Genomic DNA, 22,077 nt, shown 5'->3' with positions numbered 1-22,077 from the left:
CCCCAGCCCCCAGAGCGCGCCCAGCTCACCCCAAGTTGCTGGCGGAGGGGGAAAAGCCAGACACTCACTGTAAGTCAGCAGCACTGTCAATTTTCAAGAAGTCCTGTTTGGCTCTGAGTAAAATGTCGGGTTCTAGTCTGAGGACACATGGGAAGCAAAGGCAGAGGCAGGGGCAGATGGATGGACGGACGGAGACAGACAGGGAGGAGAGAGGAAGAAAGAAAACACAGGTGTTAATGCAGAAACCAACACCAGGCACCAAAGATGCAACCAAGTAAAACTCACCGGGATAGGAAAGGGGACCCCGGAGCGAAGAGACCCAAGAGTGCCTGGGATGCCTGTGGGACCAGAGAAGGACCAGGGCTGGGGGACCCAGAAGAGCCACAGCAACCTGAGAGCCCAGCCCCTCCTCCCCTAAACTCCACCCAGCTCTGTTCTTTGGAGTGCTGGCAAGCCTGAGGCCTGAGCCAGGCAGGAGAGACAGAGCCTGCTTTGCATGACGGATGGGGTAGGGACAGCGTGTTCAGCTAACACCCCCAGCGGGGACCCCCAAGGAACCCCAGGATGCTTCTGGCTGCACAAACTCCAGGCAGGATCAGGCAGCCTGGGGCTGCCAGCCCTGCACAAACACCTGCTCCAGCCAGAGGCTCACCCTGCTCCTGGGTTGCCCATAAGCTGCCCTGCTGGGCTCCATGGCAGCAGACCTGGCCTGAAGACCAAGCAGGCAGGTCTAACAACAATCCTGAAGGCCCTGGGGGTGTATGAGCGATCCTGGCTGGGGTGCAGTGAGTTTCTCAGGCCCCTGACCAGCCAAGCTAACAGTTGGCCTTGGAAGGGACCCTACCCCCTTGTCTAATCCCAGCTCCCTGGTGCACTGGTGGAGCCGGTTAGCCGTTAATTCAATGATACTCCCTCCGCTCTGCCCCAAGCAGGGTATAATGGGGTCAGGACCTAGAGAGACGTGGGGAAATGGGGACAGAGCGGGGGCATCGCCTTACTTCACGTCCTGGCTGATCTGCCGCTCCAGCCGCTGGCGCCTCTCCTCCAGCTGCTCAATGGGGCTGTCCTCGGGGAACTCGTAGGGGGCGCTGCGCATGTCGCTCTCCACCAGCGAGCGGGAGAACAGCTCCTGGGGGCAAAGCAGCACAGAACAAGCCGTGAAGGGAGCTGCCAGCACGGCCTTCAAATCATCCCCGCCCAGCACATCGTGCCCTATCACTGGCATGCAGCAGCGTGAAGAGCTCCTCTCATCCCCAGCTGGTGCAGGGAAGCCACCGGAGGCTTCCCAGGGGATGCCAGATTTCCCAGCAGCAGAGCAGACATGCCCCAAGGCGCGAGAAGTGAGTCTGCAAATGAGGGTGAGGGTGGGGGTGGGGGTGGGGGGGAGGAAATAGACGAGCAAGCAGAGATTGCCTGGCTCAGGGCAATGGGAACCAGCCACAGGAGAGCAGTTCAAAGCCAAGGCAGGCCAGCACTGACGGAGCCTCAGTGCAGGTGCCAGGGAATGAATGTCTGTCTGTTGTCAGAAGGGCCACAGGTAGCCCCTCCACCCAAAAAAGTGGCCTCTCTGGAGTGGGGCAGCATGGAGGAAGGCACCAGCTGCTGCTGCCCCTTCAGAGCCCAAGGCTGCCAATCCAGCATGAGTCACAGGCTGGCACTAAACTTGCTCAGGACGCTTGTTCAAAGCAGAGAGGAGTTGGTGCGGTTTGCCTGGGAGGCTCAATACCCACGGAGGATAGGGGGTGGGACAGAGCCTGATTAGACAGCTCTCAGCATTCCCCTCCTCCTCCCTCACATATGGCCTGCCCAGCCCAGCCGCCTCAGGCTCTGGGCTCCTGACAGGACCATTGATGATGATAAATCTGCCCCCCAAAGTCAGGGTGTTGCTGATCAATGGCTTTTAGCATCCTGCAGGGCCCCACAGACGTGCCTCAGTGGATTCCCGGCCCAGCGTCAGGACCTGGTGGTGTGATGGAGCGTGGTCAGTGATCGATGCCACGAGAGCGCTCGCTTAGGGACATGTCTCCCCACTGAGAGCGCCCTGAGGCTGCTGCACCGTGCCTTCAGCGGAGAGAAATGCAGCTTCAGGCTGAGTCGGGCCTGCTCTGCAGGGCTCTCCCTGGTGCCTCAGAAATGCTTTGGGGCAAGGAGGTGCCGGGCTCCCTGGGACACATTCGGCCTCATCCAGAAAGGAGATGGGCAGATATTAGATGGAGTGCTAATGAGGCTCTTCCCTGAGCCTGGGCACACAGGCTGATCATTCCTGAGCAATCCTCAGGCTGGCCAGCCAGGAGCCCATAGGGCTGGAGCTGCTGCCTTCCCCTGCTTCCTTACTGCTCTCTTCCCCTGCCATTCCCCGGGACAGCCACTAGCACCAAAGCCCCTCAGCCACAGCAACATCCACAGAGGCCAGCAGCCCCGCAGTTTGCAAACATCCCCCAAAGAGCCCTAGGTCTAACTCTCCTTCTAAACAGCCAGCTGACGTCTGCCTGCATTGGCTCCATTCAGGAGGGAGAGGGGGCCAGGCTGTGAGCGCCATCTCACGCTCCGCCACCGTTTCCCAGAAGCCATTGGGGTCAAGGCGACTGTTTTGGCCAAGCCAGCATGGGGCTAGAGGGCTCTGATGTGCCCAAGGGGCTCATACCAAACATTCCGGACAGGAGACGGGCAGAAATGTCCCAACAGCTCGTGGCTGCTGAGGAGTCACCCACAGTTCTGAAAACCTGTTTCGTCAGGCTGAGCCCTGGCAAACTCAATGCACCGGGACACTGGGAGATAGAGGCTGAGGGAAAGTGGGCTCCTGCTCATTCCCCTGATTTGGGGACCCCTCCCTGGCTTTGCTTTAAGGGGACTACAAATGGAAGACAGTGGGATGGAAGGGAAGGGAAAGAACACAAAAAGATGATGGATGGAGGTGTATAGGGATGGATAGCTAGAAAGGCCTGTAGAATGGGGTAGAATGGCTGGCTGGACCTGGAGAATAGGGTGGGATAGATGGATGGCTGGGTGGGTGGGAAGGCCTGGAGAATGGGGTGGGGTGGATGACAGAGAGATAGATGAATGGATGAGTGTGCGTGGGATGGGAGAGAGAGAGGTGCATGGGATGGGAAGGGGATGGATAAATAGATGAGGAGTTTGCATGAGATGGAACAGACAGCTACCTCAGCGATTTCCTTGTACTTGCCATCCATGGAGGTGCGCAGGTCGACAGGGAATTGCTTCAGGCAATGCAGAGTTCCTGGCAGGGAGTGGGCAGACTGCAGTGATCGAGGCCCCAGCCCACCATGGATCTCTGTGGAAACACAGTTCAGACCAGTCAGCCAGGGAAGGGATGGTGTGGTCTGCACGGCCCAGTGAGCAACAGATGTCAGCCACACAAAGGGGCAGACTTTAGCCAGAGTTTTTTTTTTTTAAAAAAAGGGGGGGGGGAGTGGAGGAAAAATACACTTAGCAATGGGGGGGAAAAGAACCAACCCTGGAGTTAGCACAGTAGGGATCACCGAGGAGAGTCTCTGTGTTTGTACAGCACCCGGCACAGCGGAGTCCCGGCCACAGCTCCTAAGCACTACTGTAACAACAGACAGCCGACAATGCTACAACACTGCCTGGCTCCCTTAGATCCTTTCCCTGCTATCACTGCAATCTGGTCTCTATTGGTGTAACAGGGGCTTCCATTCCCATCACCGTGGCATCTGGGCACCTTCCACATCAAATCAACAGCACCAACGAAGCCCCTAGCAGATGTCACCGAGTCTCAGGCATGCCTCCCTATTTCGGGGTAACAGCTCGGCTGGGGAAAGGATGGGATTTTATTTCTTTGTTTCAGGGTTTGGTTTGGTTTCTTTGCCAGGGTGGATGGGGGGAGGGGAGGAGGCATTTAGGTCAATGGCGGGGGCAATAACAAGGGTGCTACCATTCACTTCCTTAGCTTTTTCAGGCCTCAATGCACTTCACAGCCACTCAGCAGGCAAGAAAGAGAGAGAGAGGGAAGTCTCATCCTCGTTTTGCAGCTGGGAGCCTGAGGCACAGAGCGACTTGCTCCAGATTATGCAGCAAAGGAGAACCCAGGAGGCCTGATTCCTAGTCCCTCACTCTGACCTCCCATGTGAGGCAGCAATTCAGACATCTAAAGTATCCAGGCCGAGGTGTGTGAGTGAGCAACAAAGCACCCAGAAATATCTCAGCACATGCTGTCCCTCGCCCCGTTGTCAGAGGAGCTGGTGCTTTTCCTAAAGCCATTCCCTTCCAGGGCACTGGATAGCTCAGAGGATTGGCAGTTCAGACACCATGGTAATAGAGGCTATATAAAAACCTAAGACAGAGGGGTAATAGGAGAAGGAGGCTCTCGCTGCCGGACTGCTGCTCCAAATCCAGTCCAGGCTGGCAGGAATGGGACAATGTTACCTTCTAATGGCTGGGTTAGTGGCCAGAACGAAATGGGTGCTGGATCTTGCCCAGCCCCTAGGGAGAAATAGACGCGCACAGCACATTAACCAGCACTAACCGGCCCCCATGCTGACAATGGTCATTTACAGGCCTCAACAGCAATCTGCACCAGGATCCCAGCATCCATTTAACCTCACAGACTCCTCAAGCTAGTTCAGCGTTGCTCCTGTCTCACAGATGGGGAGCCCGAGGCAGAGGGCCGCATTTTCCAGTGCTCCGCTCCCAATTAGGGACGCCAATATGGGTGAGTGATTCCAGAGCCCAGTGGGCACCCAGTGTGCTGAGTTCCCGTGAGGGATGGGCCCTTTGGAAACCACTAGCCAGAGCAGAGAAATGACTGGCCCAAGGTGACACAGGGACTCTGTGGCAGAAGCAGGAATAGGGCCCAGGGCCAGAGCACTGCCAAACCCACCAGACCATCTAATGTCTCCCAGAGAGGCCAGGAACTGAGCGGCGCACTGGGAGCGAACTCGCCTCTCTTCCCTACAGCTGGTCCCACCAGGTCACAGTTTAGATGTCGTGAATGAGGAAGCTTGTCCTGTGCTGTCTATTTTGGGCCTAAGCCAGACCTTCAGCCCCCAGGGCTGTTGAGCCGACACTCAGCTCACTGCAAGGGTCTCTGGAGAGAATGCACGTGTAACAAGAACAACGTGGTCTCTGTTCTGCTACCCTGGAGAGGCTCAGGGAGAGAACTCTCTCCTGTCTCAGCTTGTCCGAATGAATATAAACCCAGCAGTCAGTTCTCACACCAGGGGAAAGCAGGCACAGGACCACAGAGAAACCTGAGGGCCTGTTTTAATGGGTGAACTGGCTAAATCTCCCTGGCCTTGGGATTTCCTGGGAATAGAAGTCACCTCCCTGCTTCCTGGGCTGAGATAGCACAGCCACCTCTAGCTCCCACTCCACAGGCAGAGAGGGCAGTGCAGAGGAAAGCTATAAACAGTTCCAGACAGGAAGATTTTCTCACCCATCCCCCTACTCCTAATCTACAGTGCTGTGTTAATTAGCCAGGTGCACTGCTGTTAGGCAATGGGATGCTGCGCGCTATTGGCTAATGGACCGATCTCACGGATCAAACTCTAAATTCCTTGAACATGAAAGTGCCAAATGTCAGGCGTGCAGCACCGAGAGAAGGAACGGATAATCCTAGTGCAGCAGCGGCCAGGTGCTGGCTTCCTCATGCAACTGCTGCCACTTGGAATCACATGCCCACCTGCAAAAGGACTGTCACACAACAGAGTAACACAAACAACACAGTCTCCCCAAGGAAAGGAATGGGAACCCCATCACCTGTGAGTGGCAAGAGCCCTACCGGAGAGGCTGTCCCAGGTTCCCCCACAGAGCCTCCTCTTTCTTTCCAATCTCTCACTAGAGGGGCAGACACATCCTGGCCTCTGGCTGGGAGAGAAGGGTATTACTTCTTTTCCACCCTCACCTGAGAACCTCCTGACTGCCAGGGCCGGCTCCAGGCACCAGCCCAGCAAGCAGCTGCTTGGGGTGGCCAACAATGAGAGGTGGCACGTCCGGCTCTTCGACGGCGGGTCCCTCAATCTCTCTCAGACCGAACGACCAGTCACCGAATTGCCGCCAAAGACTGAAGCGGTGGTGGTAGAGCTGCAGATTGCGATCGTGGCTTTTTTTTTTTTTTTCCTTCTTCTTTTTGCGACTTGGGACAGGAAAAACCCTGGAGCCGGCCCTGCTAACTGCTGAGGTGGTTCTGCTATTCTCCCTGTGGCCAGTGAGGTGTAGGTGGGGGGAGCAGGGGAGATGAGAGAGACAGCTACCGTTCTACTCTACCCAGCCTTCAGCTGATCCACTCCAGTACCTGCCTCTGCTCAGAGCTTCCCCAAACAGCAGCACAGAATGACCCTGATTCTCCCCCTCCATAGGATTCTGAAGGGCAGCCCTGGAACTGACCAATATCTTGTTAATTTCACTCAGCTGGTAGGCAAAGTTCTGAGCAGGGGCAGAGAGAAGCTGGAGCCTTCCATCTCTGTCTGTGCATCCACCTTCCACTCAAAGGGGGTTCTTTCCATAGCTAAAAGCGAAACATACACACATACTCTAAATGAAAGCTTAAATTCTACAGAAGTTGGTTTCTTCTCCAAGCTCTCTGGGGAAACTCCTACTCACTGCTGAGATGCAGATTAATTTGATCTCCAAAGCGCAAAGGATGTTTAACTGCTAAACAGAGACGATGGATAGGAGGGAGTTAAGAAAAAAATCAACACAATATGCAGAAGTGTGCAGGGAGAGACGCTGCCACTGGGAAGAGATTCCCTCTCCTCCCCACCCCTCTCAAACTGAGGAATCCACACCTACAGCAGGGGGTGCTGTGCTGAGGGCAACATCTTTCAGATAAGAAATGAAGCTGAAATCCTGGCTGCCTGGAGCTCCATTGCCCTTCCCCCCTTCTGAGTTTCAACTCTTCTTCATTTCCTGTCCTCAGTGGCTGTGTAACATTGCCCTGCACCGTGAAACAACTGCTGTGAGCCACCCAAGAGGTGGCTGCATTGCAGCACCACGGGGGGCAGGAAGCAATTCTTGTGTATACTGCGTGTCAAGTGCTGTGGGGTCTTTGGGGACGGAAGGTGCTGCTATTAGCATGCAGGCAGTAGCTAGCGTCCCCCCGCTCCGAGAGTGTGTCTCGCTCCGAAGCCAGGGACACTTCCTACCCCTCTTAACTATCCAGTGGGTTTTGAAACCACTGCACTCATTTAGCAAATCTGGGTGGGGAGACAAGGACTGGTTTAATCCCTTTGAAGTTACTCACCTCCTGAGATCATCACTCTGGATATAAAAGTCAGGTCTCATTGGGAAACTAGGCTCTCTCACGCCAAAAGGCTGAGCCCTTAGACGCATTAACCCTTTTGTGTCTGGACTCTGCTTCATAGCAAGGTTATCACTCAATGGGGGTGTATTTGATGCATGGGGCAGCCCTGAAGATGCCCACTTGGGGCTGCTGAAGAGGTTAAATCAGACCTCCAACCCAGAGCACTCCCTGGCTGAGTGCTGGCCCGGGTGGGTGAGGGGTGTTTGCAAAGGACCCCTCTGGAGCTCTCCTCTCAGGTCCCATGGCCAAGCCCTGGCACTGGCTGAAAGGAAAAGCTCTTTTTCCAGCTGTCAATGGCCTCACATGTCTCCTAATTGTCTCCATGCACCACACACACCATCAATTCATTAGGTGAAGCAGTTGGTGCTGAGCAGCCACAGCGGGGCCAACCCCAAGGACAGGGTTTGGCTAATCCAAGCCAATGAGGGCCAGGCTCTCCGGACCCCCAGCAACCCCTGGTTCCGCCTCCCAGGGCAATGGCACATGGACAGGGTCTGCGTCTGGACAAGTGCCCACTTGGGAAGCCCAGCGAGAGCAAATGTGTTGTTAGCTAATGAGCGTGCCACCGGGCCAGGTAGGGGCTGCAGCTCAGCGAGCCTCCAGGCAAGGGCCTCCAGTTCCACCTGGACTCCTTCAAATCACCACCATCAGTCTTTGGGGATCCCAAATCCTAGTGTGGCCATCATGCCTGGGAGGCCCTGCAGTGCTGCAGCAGAGCCTAAGCTGTCTCAGCAGCCCAAACTCCTTCCCCACACCATGGCTCCAAACACTCCTGAATGCTCCTGCACTGCTCCCTCTTCCCTCAGCCAGTCCTGCCCTCTGCAGCTGCATCTCCCCACTTGCACTCCCCTCTCCCAACCTCTATCTCGGGGCAGGGGGTGAGGAGCTGCCTTTCCTGAGCACCTCCAGGGCCCTTTGGCCCTCATGGCTGCAGGGTGCAGGCCTCCCCCAGCCCAGACCTGCTCCACACAAGAAGTGCTGCTGGGTCTGTCAGCTGCTGCCTGCTCCACCCCCACCCCTTGGGAAGAACGGGCTACCCCCACCACCCTCCAAAAACAATTGTCCAGCTCCAGAAGCCTGACACCACCCATGCAATGACACAGAACAGAGCCTCTCTCCCACATGTGACTTACTGCCCCTGCAAACACCCCACTCCTAGACCCCAGTCCCCCTTTTCCAATATTGCTGGGTCTGCTAGAACGGTTTCCTCCCCAGCATCCACAGTACAGTGCTCCCGCACGGCTTCATCTCCCATCCCTCCTCACACCTGGTACCCCCCAAAACCTGCAGGCTCCTCTGCTCAGACACAACCCAGAGCTGCGACATTAGGGCCTCTCTGAGCCACTACTTCCCAACAGAGCATCCCATCATCTCCTACCTGAGCACAGCTCACGGGGAACAGCCCCCAGGGGGCTGATCAGGCGCGGCTGCAGCAAGCGAGCAGCCTTGATCAAACGAGGGGCGATAGGCTGGACACGGCTCTGGCCGTGGCTGCTGTCAGCATTTCACAGCCTCCTCCATGCAGCTGCAATCCCACAGGATTCCAGCTCTGAAGCCGGCTTGGGCTGTACCAACCACAGCCACGCGCCGGGGGGCGGAGACCAGAAATATTTCAGCCCTGTACAAGAGGCAGACAAAGCCCTGAGACATCATCTCCCGAGGTGGCGGAAGCACTAGGTCGCAAACTGGGCACAGAGCCAGCACGTGGGGCCCGGTTCATCCACGAAGTAACATCAATGCCCAAGGAGCCCTCCTGCCAGCGCCAAGGTTGCTGCCCTGAACCCACGGCACCAGCTCAGCCCATCTATCGCCAGCCCAGCAGCACCCAGCACTGGAGCATCTGGCTCAGCCTGTGCGGCTCTGCATCCCGATTTGGCCAAGGCTATCCAGGCGAGAGGGCTGGGCCAGGTCTTGACCAGAACAAGGCCTGGCACACAAGAACATGCTACGCCAGTGCAGACTCACATGCCGTCCTGAGCATCCTTCTTCCAGTGGTGGGTGTGCAACTCACAGCATGATCTGACTCCCAAATTCTATCCTGTAGCCAGAGCAAAGAGCCAGGAGTCCTGACTCCCAGCCCCCTTGCTCTGATGCACTAGACCCCACTCCTCTCCCAGAGCTGGGAAGAAAACCCAGGAGTCCTGGTTCCCAGTCCCTTGCTCTGATGCACTAGACCCCACTCCTCTCCCAGAGCTGGGAAGAAAACCCAGGAGTCCTGGTTCCCAGTCCCTCACCATTAAACTCCACTCCCCTCCGAAGTCAGAAGAAGGCAAAGTCTGACCTCACTGGCTCCCCCCAGCCCCTGGGGGCTTGGAGTTACTGAGGGAGGTGGTGGACAAGCCAAGGGCAGGGCTAGGGTGAGGAGGGGAGATTAAATCTCATTCTGGTTGTGTGGTTTAATGTTCTCCTTGCAGGGCTGAGGCCCAGCAGCCGAAGGGGGTGGGGGCTACTGCTAGGTGAGACTGGCTACCAGAGCTGGCTCTTGGTGCTGCAGCCCTGGATCAATGAGACACTCACACTGACCTAGAAGGAGCAGCTGCTTCCTCCCTCCCTGTGGAGGGAATGGATGTGCCCAGCTGCACTCCCCATCCCCGAGATGGAAAGCTACAGAGGAGCTAGTGACAGGCCTTTCATTACACAGCTCTGGACTCCAGCCTAGGGCAGCATCTTCCCTCCCGGATGGCGAGAGGGAGGCCTCAGGGGCACCCTGATGATACAGCACCCCACCACTGCCTGCTCCCAGCACCTGCTGAGCCGGCTGGACCCCCCCATGCACCTGTTACAGCCAGGGAAGAATGGAGGCTCAGCTTGGGAGGTGAGGGGTGCTGAGCACCTGATGGGAGTCTCAGGTGCTCAGCATTTGGCTCTAATTTAGCATCTATTGGGCCAAGCAGGGGGCAGGGGATTGGTGAGACCTGGCTGGGCTGGGATCAGATGATCCACCCAATATTCAGGGTAAGTAAATATCAGGACAGATTCATCCCTTCGCTCTGCACCCTGAGTGAGGTATGAATGCCCTAGATCAGGTCGCACTTGGCCTCAGGCCCTGCTTTTAGGTTTGTCCCTCAAGCATGCCACTGTTGCTTGCTTATTAACAAGACAGTGGGGAGGGGAGGCAGCCAGGGCTGGGAGACGGCAGCCATGCCAAGATACTGCCCTCAGGTCAGGGGACCTGGCACCCCTGACAATGACATCATCAAAATGACATCATCATTTTGTGTGAAAAGATGCTACTGTAAGGCTCTCACACAGCTTCATAAATATTCATTCATTGCAGTCCTCACTGGGAGGTAGGCAAGTCACTGAACCCATGGGGAAACTGAGGCACACGTGCCAGAGAGAATGGGCAGCCCTGAGGAAGCACGAGCTGGGATAACCCCAAGCTCAGCACCTGTGAGGTGAGATTAGTGCCTCACATCCTGGCAAACAAGTCTGGCCATCAGCATCAGGGTGCAAGAAATGAGTCACAGATGGGAGTTCCCCCACCCTGGACACCACGTCCCAGCTCTAGCCATAGCTTCACAGAACAAACACAGGTCTGAGGGGACCCTGATAGCTGGAAGCGGGTGGCAGCCACTGCTAACACAGCTCTCCCAATGTATTTGGAGTGCCCAGCTGGGGACACCATAAAGGGTCCAGGTGTCCCAGAGAGTGAGTGCCGGAGTTGCAGGTGTTCAGCTTTTGTCACAATCAGGCCCTTTTCCGGTGACTGCAGTTGGGCTCCCAGCTGCTGAGGCCCTCCAGACCCAGCACCGCCGTTTGGAGCCCTGGCTGGGACCGTGTCACTGCAATCACGGCCTCAGCTCTGCTCCCAGATGCTGGTTTATTTCCTACTCCATGCAGGGATTAAAGACAACAGCTTCTGTCCCCGGAGCCGGAACAGGCTGGCGCTGAGGAGCAGCCTGCCTGGAGCCTAGCTGTGGGGCTGCAGCGCACCACCAGCAAAGGGGCGCACCACAAATCCTATGCCTCTCTGCTGCTCCAGGAGCCCTCGGTCGCCAGCTCCTCCCTCTCGCTCCAGCCTACAGCTGAACCCTGCTCCCATTCTGACCCTGTTAGCATCCCCGAGCCAAACCTGTCTCCTTATGAGAGTCACCTTGGGGCACCCTCCAGGCCCTCCTTTCCAGGAGAGTTTCCCCGATGGAGACGCCCACTCTCCCTCTCCACCCCAGTTCCCCTGCGCTATTTCACTCTTCCTCTCTCAACACATCCTTTTGCTGGCCTCTGGGCCCAGCCAGCAGGGGTCCCAAGCTCAGGAGCAGCTGCTTGCAGCACACATGCAAATCCTCCCCTGTGAAAGAGCATGGGGAAGGAGTCTCCTTCTGCAACCCAGTTGCAACCTCCTGATACAGCCCCTTGCAGAAGGTCAGGCTCCTCAAACACTGCTCTGCAGTGCTCCGGCTCAGGAAGGGCTGTGCAGAGAGTCAGAATTATCCCCTTCCTGCCTCCTATCCATGCTACAGTTGACACTGTGCTAGCAACAAACAGGAAGGCTCCATGTATATTTTGCCATTCTATAGGGTCTTTCAGCCAGTGGTCCCACAGCCCTTTACAAAGAAGAGCCAGTGTAGCCATCCCCATAGCACAGACGGGAAACTGGAGCCCAGAGGAGGGACATTACTTGCTCACCATCCCACCTTGCCTCAGATAAGGGCTAGAGGGGGCACGGGGGGCAGCTGTGAACCACTGTAGCTTTCACAGCTGGGGGTGGGGAGAATATCTAATAATCCCCCCAATCCTAAAAGAACTAAAATCTAGTCCCCTTTCAGGTGCTGTCAGCCATTGTCCTTAACACCTCTGCTGGCAGCCAGGGCTGTAGCTGCATTTCTAACGTCCAAATCCTACACAGCTAATTACCCCTCCCCTTCCCCTTCCATCCCACTGGGTGGCTAGGCCATAGGAAAAAGGAGGAGGAGTCTCTGTGGCATCTTAGAGACTAACACACTTATTTGAGCATAAGCTTTCATGGGTTTTAGCCCACAAAAGCTTATGCTCAAATAAATGTGTTAGTCTCTAGGGTGCCACAAGGACTCTTCATTCTTTTTGCTGATACACTAACACAGCTACCATTCTGAAACTTAGGCCATAGGAGACTATCCTGGAGCAGGGAAGCCTGAGGGGGTCTTTTCCAGCCCTACAGTCAGTGGAAAAACACTGGCCAAGTTAATGGCTGCAAGCGAAACTGAAGAGTGATTATCAAACTTTCACTGCCCACTTCACAAACAAACCTGACCCCAGGTCTTAACGTTCTGTCTCCCTTTGGCAGCATTGCAAGTGACATTGTCAGATAGACTTTTTTTTTCTCTCATTTTCCAATTGTTTTCTTCCTCAATGACACCATCACTGGGAGGCAGGCAAGTCACTGAACACATGGAGAAACTGAGGCACAGATGAGCAACTTGCCCAGTCACACCACAAGCCAGTGACAGAGCCGGGAGTCCTGGATTCCAGTTCCTTGTTACTAACTGTTGGGCTGCACTGCCTACGGAGCTACTAACATGCCCTCCTGACAGGGAGAAAAACCTTCTAACACAGAAGCGTAGCAATAGGCCAATCAAGTCAAAAGGCTTATTGTACCAGAGCAAGATCACCACAGGTCTTTCAGTAGGGTCCCCATGCACCATGTGTGTAAGATATGAGATATGAGATTTCCCCACAGGCTGATCTGGGAGAGCTGGAATTGCCTGTGATTGGTTTCTGGGACACTTTAAAGCATCACACAGCTTTCAAGTATCACAGGATGTGACTAGCCCACACCCTATCCACTAGTAGTCACAAGACCATCTGCCCAATTATTCCCACTTCTCTGGTGCCATCATTTACACCAGTGCAACACAAGTGTGAATCAGAACAGTCATGTTCTACACCCTGTGTCTGCATGAGCTGTAGGGTGACCAAGAATCAGGTCCCTGGGTTCAACTCCTGGCCATGGTCCAAACTACCTGTGTGTCCCAGGATGAATCGCTTCCCTGTGCCTCAGTTTCCCTACCAGGAAAACAAGGGGACAGTGCTACTTGCCCACTATTTGCATAATCCTTTGAGATCTGCGGCTGAGAAATGGATAAGTGCTAAGCATTCTTATGGCTATGGGATCCAAGTCCCAGAAACCCCGGGATGTCTTCTCATGGGGGCTTCCCACTGGCACCTTTAACCCAAGCTGGCGAGCAGGCAGCTGTGATATTAGCGTGCTCCTGCTCTCGGAAGCCCACGCTTTCTAGAGCACTGGCAGCATCTGATTAACAGTTCCTGGAATAATTACCATCCAGCAGGGTTTGCTTACTGGGAATGCGGCAAAGAATTCTCTACTAATCCAGGCTGTGTCAGTAACCAATGGCCTTAACCCTTCGTAAAATGCCTTTTCCTAAGGCATGGTACAGATCAAAGGGCACTCATTGTCCTAGGGCGAGGGCTGGCATCTCTGACCAGTGGGCAACAGTGCAGCTCCCATCCCCCCATACCTGGCCCCTCTTATGTACGCCCTTCTGCATCTTCCCCCACCCCACCCTGCCTCAGATCTCATGCTGGGAAGCAGCAGTAGCAGTGAAGGGAGGGGAGGTGGATGGAATCTGGCAGGAGCAATGCTTGCCAGAGACTGCAGTATGGCAGGTGGGTGGCAGGGAAGGGATCTCAGGGGAGCACAGGGAGGAAGCAGGACAAGGAGAGGCTTGACTCAGAGGTGGGGGAGGGTCAGATTAGGGCCCTGAAGGGTGAATTGGCCCAAGAAGCCTGTATTTAAGAACAACCACTAATGTGGGGCTAGACCCCACCATCTGCTCAGCAGAAACCAGCAGGCTCTGCTCAAACCCACACTTCCCCCAGGCTGGGGTGGGCTTAGGGGCAGAGTCCAGGCAGCAGGTGACACAGCTCTGCTAGTACATCCTTGGGGAGCAGAGCAGGGGCCACAGATCCACGCAGCAATGCACAGGAACAAACAGCACCTGGGCACTGACTCTCCGGGAACCTGCCGGCAAATATCAAATGGGTGCCCCAAGAACTTGGGTCAATGATCAGCCCTCACCCCATCTTCTCAGTTCCCCTGGAGCTCATGTTACTTCTCCCCAAGCCCAGCATCCCTGGGCTGCAGGTCTCAGCTTCTCACCGAGGTGTAGCCAAGCTGGAATCCCCTCTAGGGTGTGTCTACACTGCAATTGGCCACCCGCAGCTGGCCTGTGCCAGCTGACTCCCGGCTCACAGGGTTCAGGCTAAAGGGCTGTTTAACTGTAGTGTAGACACAGGACCACTTCACAAGGTTCTAGAGCCCAGGCTCCAGCTCAAGCCTGAACATCTACAAGACAGCAAGACCAAGTCTGCTGCGTGTCTGCAGGATGCCTCCCACAGCCCATGGGACTCGCAGCACCCACCTCAGCTGTCTGCATGAGGCAAAGTGTGTTTTTGAAAGTATCAGAGGGGTAGCCGTGTTAGTTTGGATCTGGATCCACTACATGCATCCGACAAAGTGGGTACTCACCCACGAAAGCTCATGCTCCAAAACTTCTGTTAGTCTATAAGGTGCCACAGGACTCTTTGCTGCTCTTTGAAAGTAGGCTCTTGGCAGCGTGAGCAGTGCCTTTTCAACACCAGCTCTGACTCCCAGAACCAGTTGCATCACACAGAGATGCTGATTTCACCACCTTCCTCATCTCACAGCCTAGAGGGATGGTGCAACCCAGTGACTCTTCCTCTGCTGGAATCCTGTCTGCCCTGACCTCCTCCTCCTCTAGTCAGCCTCTCCACTCCCTTGGCCCAAGTGGCTCTGCCTTGCGGGAGCCATGTGGGTTCTGTAACCTGCCCTCCCCATGCGAAGGAGCGCACAGCGAGGAATGCAGTGACATGCCTCACAAAGCACTGTTGGGCTGGGGCAGGCCAGGCAAGTTACTAAGGAGACTGCTACCCATTTCAGGAATTATAATTGCAGGCAAGAAAAAACAAGATATTGAGCCACATGCAGAATTGCACACCCCTTTATCCCCATGTGTCCAGGGCACACAGCACATCCTCTCACACAGACACACACACACACGTTAGCATCAGGGTGTCCATCAGACACAGCCACACAAATGCACACTCCCCCAAGTACACAGCACGCTTTTCAGTGTCAGCTGGGCTTATAGGCTCTATGGTAACACAGAAGATAAATAAATGAATAAGAATAATGTGTCCATGCAACACAGCTCCATGTGTGCACAAAACAACACCCATACGCAGATTAGCTAGGTGCATTATGGACTTTTCCCTCCCTGCCTGCCTCTGACACATCAGGGTACCGGCTGCTTAGGCACTCAGATACCATGGTGCCCAAGACTAATATAGGACAGTGAATAGATGGCACAATGGCCAGATCCAGTATTAAGCAGAATTCCATCTAACCTACTATGACATTTGCTGTGGGGCACATGCAGCCACACCCGATAAGCCAGGTGCACAGCACCCCCAAAGGTGTCAGAGACCCACCCAACATTCACAGCCCCCCTAGGGGTCAAGTTTTGAAGTCTGTGCTTAAGTGGCATGATTCTCACACAGCAAGATACAAGTAGCCCCCACTGACTAGAACAGGCATCACTAGTATCCTGTGGCCAGAGAACAGGACCCCGGATTACCTGGCCTGCAGAGCTGACATCAAAGCCAGTGACCAGGTCCCCCAAGGCTTGGTATCTCTGCAGCAACCTGCCTTTGCATGCTGGGGGACCTAGAATATAGTGGAGGGAGAATATTGTGTGGCCCTCAAAGGAGGTGGTGGCTGTGTTCCAGGCCTGGGAGATGACCCCAGATTTTGGTTTGGTCCATGCCCCCCCCCCACCCCTCCCAGACCAGCTAGGGCACACAGAGACATAACAACACGTGGCTCTTCCACATCAGCTTTCAGCTCGGGATCTCAAAGCACTCGCTGAAGGCAGGCGAGGTGCATCACCCCCATTTCACAAATGGGGAAACAGCCACTAACTCTTTGGGGGTGGTTCAAAGCTAGGAAGGGAAAGAACTGAGGCATCCTAACCATGACAACACACTCCTGCCCAGAGCCAGGCAGGGAACCCAGACACCCCGGTCCCCTGCTCTAACCACTAAAACCACTGCCTCCTCCTGCTCGCTCCCCCCGCATGCGATGCCATACATCCATGGTACACACACACTCGCGTGCAGAGCTCCCGGCCTCACACTCACGTGCAAGGCGGGGTGCTGGGGGGGTCCCCTTTTCCTCCCCCCAGCCCGATCCATCCCTTGCCTTTGCCACCGCTGCTCCCCTCCCCGCAGCAGCACCCTCAGCCAGACCCCCGCGATCACCAGCATCCCGCGCAGCGGAGCCGCCTGGGCCCACGTGGCCACGAGAGGAACCAGCGACCCACCCCGCAGTCTGCCCGTCCCCGGGGCCCCCGCGCGGGACAAAGGCAGCGCCACCCGCGGGCGTGGGAGCCCGGCCGGCGCTCACCTGCGGCGCCGGGGCCCTGCAGGCTGCCCCGCTTCTGGAAGGGGTGCTTGCCCCGGGGGGCCGCGGCGCCCGCTGACATTTCGCTTCCGTGCTCGGCCGGAGACTCGCAGCTAAGGAGCCGGCGGCTGCCGGGGGCTCTTCCTGCAGCAACGTCCCAGAGCTTGCGCGGCCCCTCCCCTGGTTGATGATTGATGCAGCGAGCTCGGGGCTGGACCGAAGTCCCAGGCTGCCCGCCCTGGTGGCAAAGCCGCCCGCCTCAGGCCCCAGGGACCGGGAAAGGGCGACCCCCTGCTCCCAGGCGAAGGGGCGGGGAGGTGTATGGGCTGGAGCAATGCATGGATAGAAATGGGGGGCACTGGTGCTGAAACTAGCGGTGCTGAAGTAGTAATAGCAGACATCAAATACAGGGTTTCCATTAGCAGCACCCTTGGGGGGCTCCCCCCAGCTTCCCCAACCAGGCCTGTCTAATCACAGCTGTTTCCAGACCCACTGAGGCCAGGGGTCCCTGTAGCTCAATTTCCAGTCTTTGCCAGAGGCCAGGGCCAGCAGCTTCAGAGGAGGGAAGGAAGAACTCTGCAAGGGGCAGTTATGGAATACGGGGGCTCCTGGCGCAAGGTGGGGCAGACAGACTTGCCCCCCTTCACAAACACATGCCTCAGGGGTGTATCTGTGCCCACAGCGGCACTTACAGGCAGGTCTACCCTCTCATGCCTGCATTTAGACAGGGATTGGAGCAGGAGAGGAGTAATCCAGGCCCACCTCCTTCCAAGGGTCTCCCCACAGAACAGGCACCGGGTGATGATCCCATGCTGTGCTGCACAGCATGTTTCCTCTGCGCTTTCCAACCCACCTGCTAGGCTCCATTCCCTGAGGAAGCAGAGAGGTCACATGGAGCAGTACATCAGTATCAGAGCCAGAATCAGAACCCAGTTGTCTTGCCACCTCCACACCCTGCGCTAACCACAGAGTCATACTCCCATCCTGATCTGCAGCACAGGCAAAGATTTACACTGCTTTACGTTCTACTTTCCCCCAAACAGTATTTTCAGAAGGTGTCAGCCCTGTCCCACACATTCTGCTCCTAGCAGTGCTAGAACAAGCGTCATGAAAAGGGGATCCACTGCAGAATAGGAACAGCACAGCTGGGACAGGTCCTCCCCACCTGTATCATCATCAATAAAACTACTCTGGAAAAGGCAGCATGGCCTAGTGGAGAGAGCACTGGACTAGGAGTTCTATTGCTGACTCTACTGCTAGGTGACCTTGGGCAACACTTCACCAATTTCTGCTTCAGTTCCCCTCCACCCTTTGCCTTTCATATCTATTTAGACCAGAGGTCTCCCAAGTGGCACACTCCCCTAAAGGGGTACAGAGAAAAGTCTGGGGGAGTGCAGCAGGACCCGGGCCAGCCCCCACAAGGGTAGGGGGGGAGTGCCATCCATCCCTTCTCCACCCCCAGCTGTGCTCCAGTCCTGCTCACAGCTGCGTCCCAGCCTCAGTGCTGCTCCATTAATGGCCCTGCACCAGCCCTGAGCCTCACTGCTGGCCGCAGGCACCACCACAGCCCAGCTGCAGCTCCACCCCCAACCGCGGCCCTGCTCCAGCCCTAGACCCACCCCCCAACTGCAGCCCCCTTCCCTCTGTCCAAGTGGGTGCGGACAGGGGTAATGGGGGAATCCTTAAAAGTTTGGGGACCACTGATTTAGACTGTCGGCTCTTTGGGGCAAGGACTGTCTGGTGCTGCGTGTGTGCTGCACCTGATACCACCTGTGACACAGACATGCCCAGGCAGATATATTACCCCGGGTCTGACTATCCTCTCGCTATTTCACTGAAAGGGATTGGGTGCCAAACACTAGCTGATTTCTGGGTTATTGCAGGATGTTTGTATGGGAGAGAGTTTTAGAGCATGTAACCTGCAGGGTGCTGGGTTTCAGGCCTGTTGAAATGAAACTTGTCACCTGAGTTGAGGTGGGTCTCAGGGCAAACTCAATCAACTCTGAGAACAATGGACATCAGGGGAGCCAGCCCTGTGTTTACTGTCTGGACCAGGTGCAAGCTTGAAGCTTTACAGAGACAAAAGAACCCCAAGAAATGTCTCTGAACAGGGGAACTCCGGGGGAAGAGACAGTCTGTAACTGTGCTGGAGATGAAGAGCCCCAGTGGTGATCCATTATGGAGGAGACACTCTACCACAGGGGTTGTCAACCTTTGAGAAGTGCTGTGCTGAGTCTTCATTTATTCACTCTAACTTAAGTTTTCGCGTGCCAGTAATACATGTTAACGTTTTTAGAAGGTCTCTTTCTATAAGTCTATAATATATATACTAAACTATTGTTGTATGTAAAGTAAATAAAGTTTTTTAAATGTTTAAGAAGCTTAATTTAAAATTAAATTAAAATGCAGAGCCCCCCAGACTGGTGGCCAGGACTGAGGCAGTGAGAGTGCCACTGAAAATCAGCTCGCATGCCACCTTAGGCACGCATGCCATAGGTTGCCTACCCCTGCTCAGGGATGGCTCTAGACATTTTGCCACCCAATGCACGGCGGCATGCCACGGGGGGCACTCTGCCGGTCGCTGGTTCCGCGGCTCTGGTTGACCTCCCGCAGGTGTGCCTGCAGAGGGTCCGCTGCTCCCGTGGCTTCGGTAGAGTCGCAGGACCAGTGGACCCTCCACAGGCATGCCTACAGGAGGTCCACTGGAGCTGCGGGACCAGTGGACCCTCCACAGGCATGCCGCCGAAGGCACCCTGCCTGCCGCCCTCCCGGCAACCGGCAGAGTGCCCCCTGTGGCATGCCGCCCCAAGCATGCGCTTGGTGTGCTGGGGCCTGGAGCTGCCCCTGGCTACTGATACCACAAGCAGTGAGCTCTGGGCTCCCTGAGCCCCACTCTGTCAGTGGGCTAGCAATGAACATATCCCACTTGAGAGGCTGATTCCTTTGCCTTCTGGACACCGGCAAGGCACATCGATCCATTCCCTCCTTGGATGCAGGATGCCCGGTTCCCTAGCTGAACCTCACCTCAATACTCTCCTTAGCTCACAGCACTTAGATGTGTCCATGCTAGAACCAAACAGTTTTATTTAACAGAACTTGAGTTAAAAATTCAAATAAAAGGACACATGAAGTAAAAGGAAAAGGTAACATGCAGTCTCGAACCCACATGTATTAACAACTAACAAGCCCCTTTCCTGGAATAAAGTATTCCTCAGCCAATGCTCAGTGCTTGATCAGTTCACAAAACTGAGATCCACCTTTCATAAGATCTCCAGCTGATAGAGCAGGGGCTGGGGCATGCTTGGGGCGGCATGTCACAGGGGGCGCTCTGCCAGTTGCCGGGAGGGTCTGCTGCGGAGGCATGCCTGCGGAGGGTCCGCTGGTCCTACAGCTCCGGCGGACCTCCCGCAGGCACGCCTGTGGGAGGTCGACCAGAGCCGCGGGACCGGCGACCAGCAGAGCATGCCGCCGTGCTTGAGGTGGCGAAATGTCTAGAGCTGTCTCTGCCAGTAGCCACCAGAACTGGGAGACTTTCCCCTGGTGGGCACAGACAAGGCCCTCGCTCCCTGTAAGCAGAGGGCAGTGATTTGCTCCAGACACCTCAGGTCACCCCAGAAAGCGTCATGCTGCCCCCACAGAAATAACAATTAAAGGAAGAATCCGGAGCTCTGTCTAGATACTGATTCTGGCTCCAGCCTGGGGCTTGGAGATTTCACAACTGTTGGTTGCGTCACCTTTGTCTTGGGGAATTGCCAGCAGCTAGGCTCTGCTCCACTGCACTAGGAACCTTGGTGCCCCAGGGGGAAATGTTTCTATTTGCACATTTCAGAAAAGAAAATCTTCGCAGCCCTTGTGTTAAACCCCGAGCAGGGGCGGAGTCAGGCCAGGGCCTTTGGCTGGAGCAAAGAGCCCCTGCGATTTGAAGGGGCATTTCCAACCAGCTGCAGGAGAACTGCAGATTATTCCCAGCGAAGTGTGATCGTGGAGCAGGGAACGTGACTCACAAACCCCTGGGTACTGGGCAGCCCCCTGCCCTTGCCCCGGGCGAGAGCTCTACCTCCCCGCCCCCGGGCTGCCTGTAATGTCCCAGCATGTTATGCTGCATAACGTGTGTGTAGTAAACACCAGCTGTGCCTCCAAAAGGAACCGTTACCGCATGGGTTGAGCTGGACCCAATCCAAGTCCCCAGCGGAGTCAGTGGGACTAACACTGCCCCTCCCCCGCACAGACCCTTTCCCTGCCTCCCGGGCCCAGGATGTTAGCGCCTCAATTCTTAACCGGGGAGCTGGAGATAACCCGGGGGGCGGGGGGCGAACAAGCGAGGCGGAAAGACAAAGAGGAACCGAACAATCAGCCTTTGCGCTACAGGAGCCGAGCGCCGGATCTTCCTCCGGGGGGAGCCCGACCGCAGCCCGCCCCCCGCGGCAGCGCCCTCGCCGGGCTGCAAAGCCACCGCTGGGCTCTGCAACCTGCGCGCCCTGCGTGGGAGGGGGTCGAACAGCAGCGAGGCCGGTGAGCAGAGAGGAGGACGGATCGGATGGGGGGAGGGAGGTTTAGCTGCTCGATTAAGAGAGGGGGAAGGGGGGGCACCAATATCAGCTTCGGAGTAACAGAGCGGAAAGGGAAGGAGAGCGGGGGGAGATACTGATATAGAAGCTCGCAGCCCCCGCCCTGCTCTCTCCCAGCCCGAGCACCCCTCGCCCTACCTGAGGCCATGCTGATCCTGCCCGGGAGGCAGGAGGCTAGCAGGGGCAGGCTGCCTGGGAAGCGGCTGCTGAGCCTCCCATTGCGTGGGGAGAAGAAAGCAGGCTTTGTGTTAAATCTAGGAATGGAGCAAGGCCCGGACTAAATGCTCCTGCTGGTAGCAAATACAGTCACTGAGGCAGGCTGTCCCAGCCAGGGTACTCTGCCTGCCCTAGAGTCCTGCCAGGGCGGGCTCTGGGCTATTGCCGGAGGCCAGTTTAGTGCAGACAGGAACCCCTCCCACCCTTTCAGCTGTAGCTCTAGCTGTGCCTGGAACTTTAGCTCTAATGCTAAGCAGGGGAGCTAAAGGAGAATCTCCATTAGCTGATAGCTGTTAGCAGTGTAGTGCTTATGACCCCCAGCTGAGCAGTTCTGAATCCATCCAGCAGAGAACAGCAGTGACACACCAGTGAGCTCATTACACTACAGACTTTAATAGTAGAATCTTGCAATTTTCAGCCCCCTCCCCCCTAGAGTAATTATTGGCCTCCCCAAATGCCCCTCCCCTACATCATTGCAGGGCCCTATTCAGAGTTGTCATTCTTCTCTCAGGGGTGACACCACTGACTTCAGTAGGGTTTCACCAGACAGTAATTTTGGCCCCCGGTTGTTTAAAACCCTTCATGGACTCACC

At 56.0% G+C, this 22,077-nt stretch overlaps 1 protein-coding gene across 3 annotated transcripts in view; it reads right to left on the bottom strand.

Annotated features, from left to right (window-relative positions):
- The window catches only part of AMPD2 (adenosine monophosphate deaminase 2), a 40,711-nt gene extending 19,132 nt beyond the window's left edge, over positions 1-21,579 (bottom strand). Inside the window, exons 1-4 of one of the 3 annotated variants that reach the window (XM_075064973.1) lie at positions 21,407-21,579; positions 3,162-3,292; positions 999-1,129; positions 69-137 (exon numbers count right to left, since the gene is read on the bottom strand). In XM_075064973.1, the coding sequence (XP_074921074.1) occupies positions 69-137; positions 999-1,129; positions 3,162-3,292; positions 21,407-21,416 (341 nt within the window). In that variant the 5' untranslated portion in view covers positions 21,417-21,579. Of the gene's footprint in view, positions 1-68; positions 138-998; positions 1,130-3,161; positions 3,293-16,703; positions 16,830-21,406 lie in introns of those variants that run through there. The other 2 variants (XM_032799644.2, XM_075064974.1) reach the window with 2 other exon arrangements.
- Positions 21,580-22,077: the final 498 nt, after the last annotated feature.

The sequence above is a fragment of the Chelonoidis abingdonii genome, chromosome 4, assembly GCF_003597395.2.
Source record: "Chelonoidis abingdonii isolate Lonesome George chromosome 4, CheloAbing_2.0, whole genome shotgun sequence".
NCBI classification, from domain to species: Eukaryota; Metazoa; Chordata; order Testudines; family Testudinidae; genus Chelonoidis; species Chelonoidis abingdonii.
The sequence above is the reverse complement of the archived record's forward strand: the minus strand, read 5'-3'. Positions and strand labels throughout refer to the sequence as shown.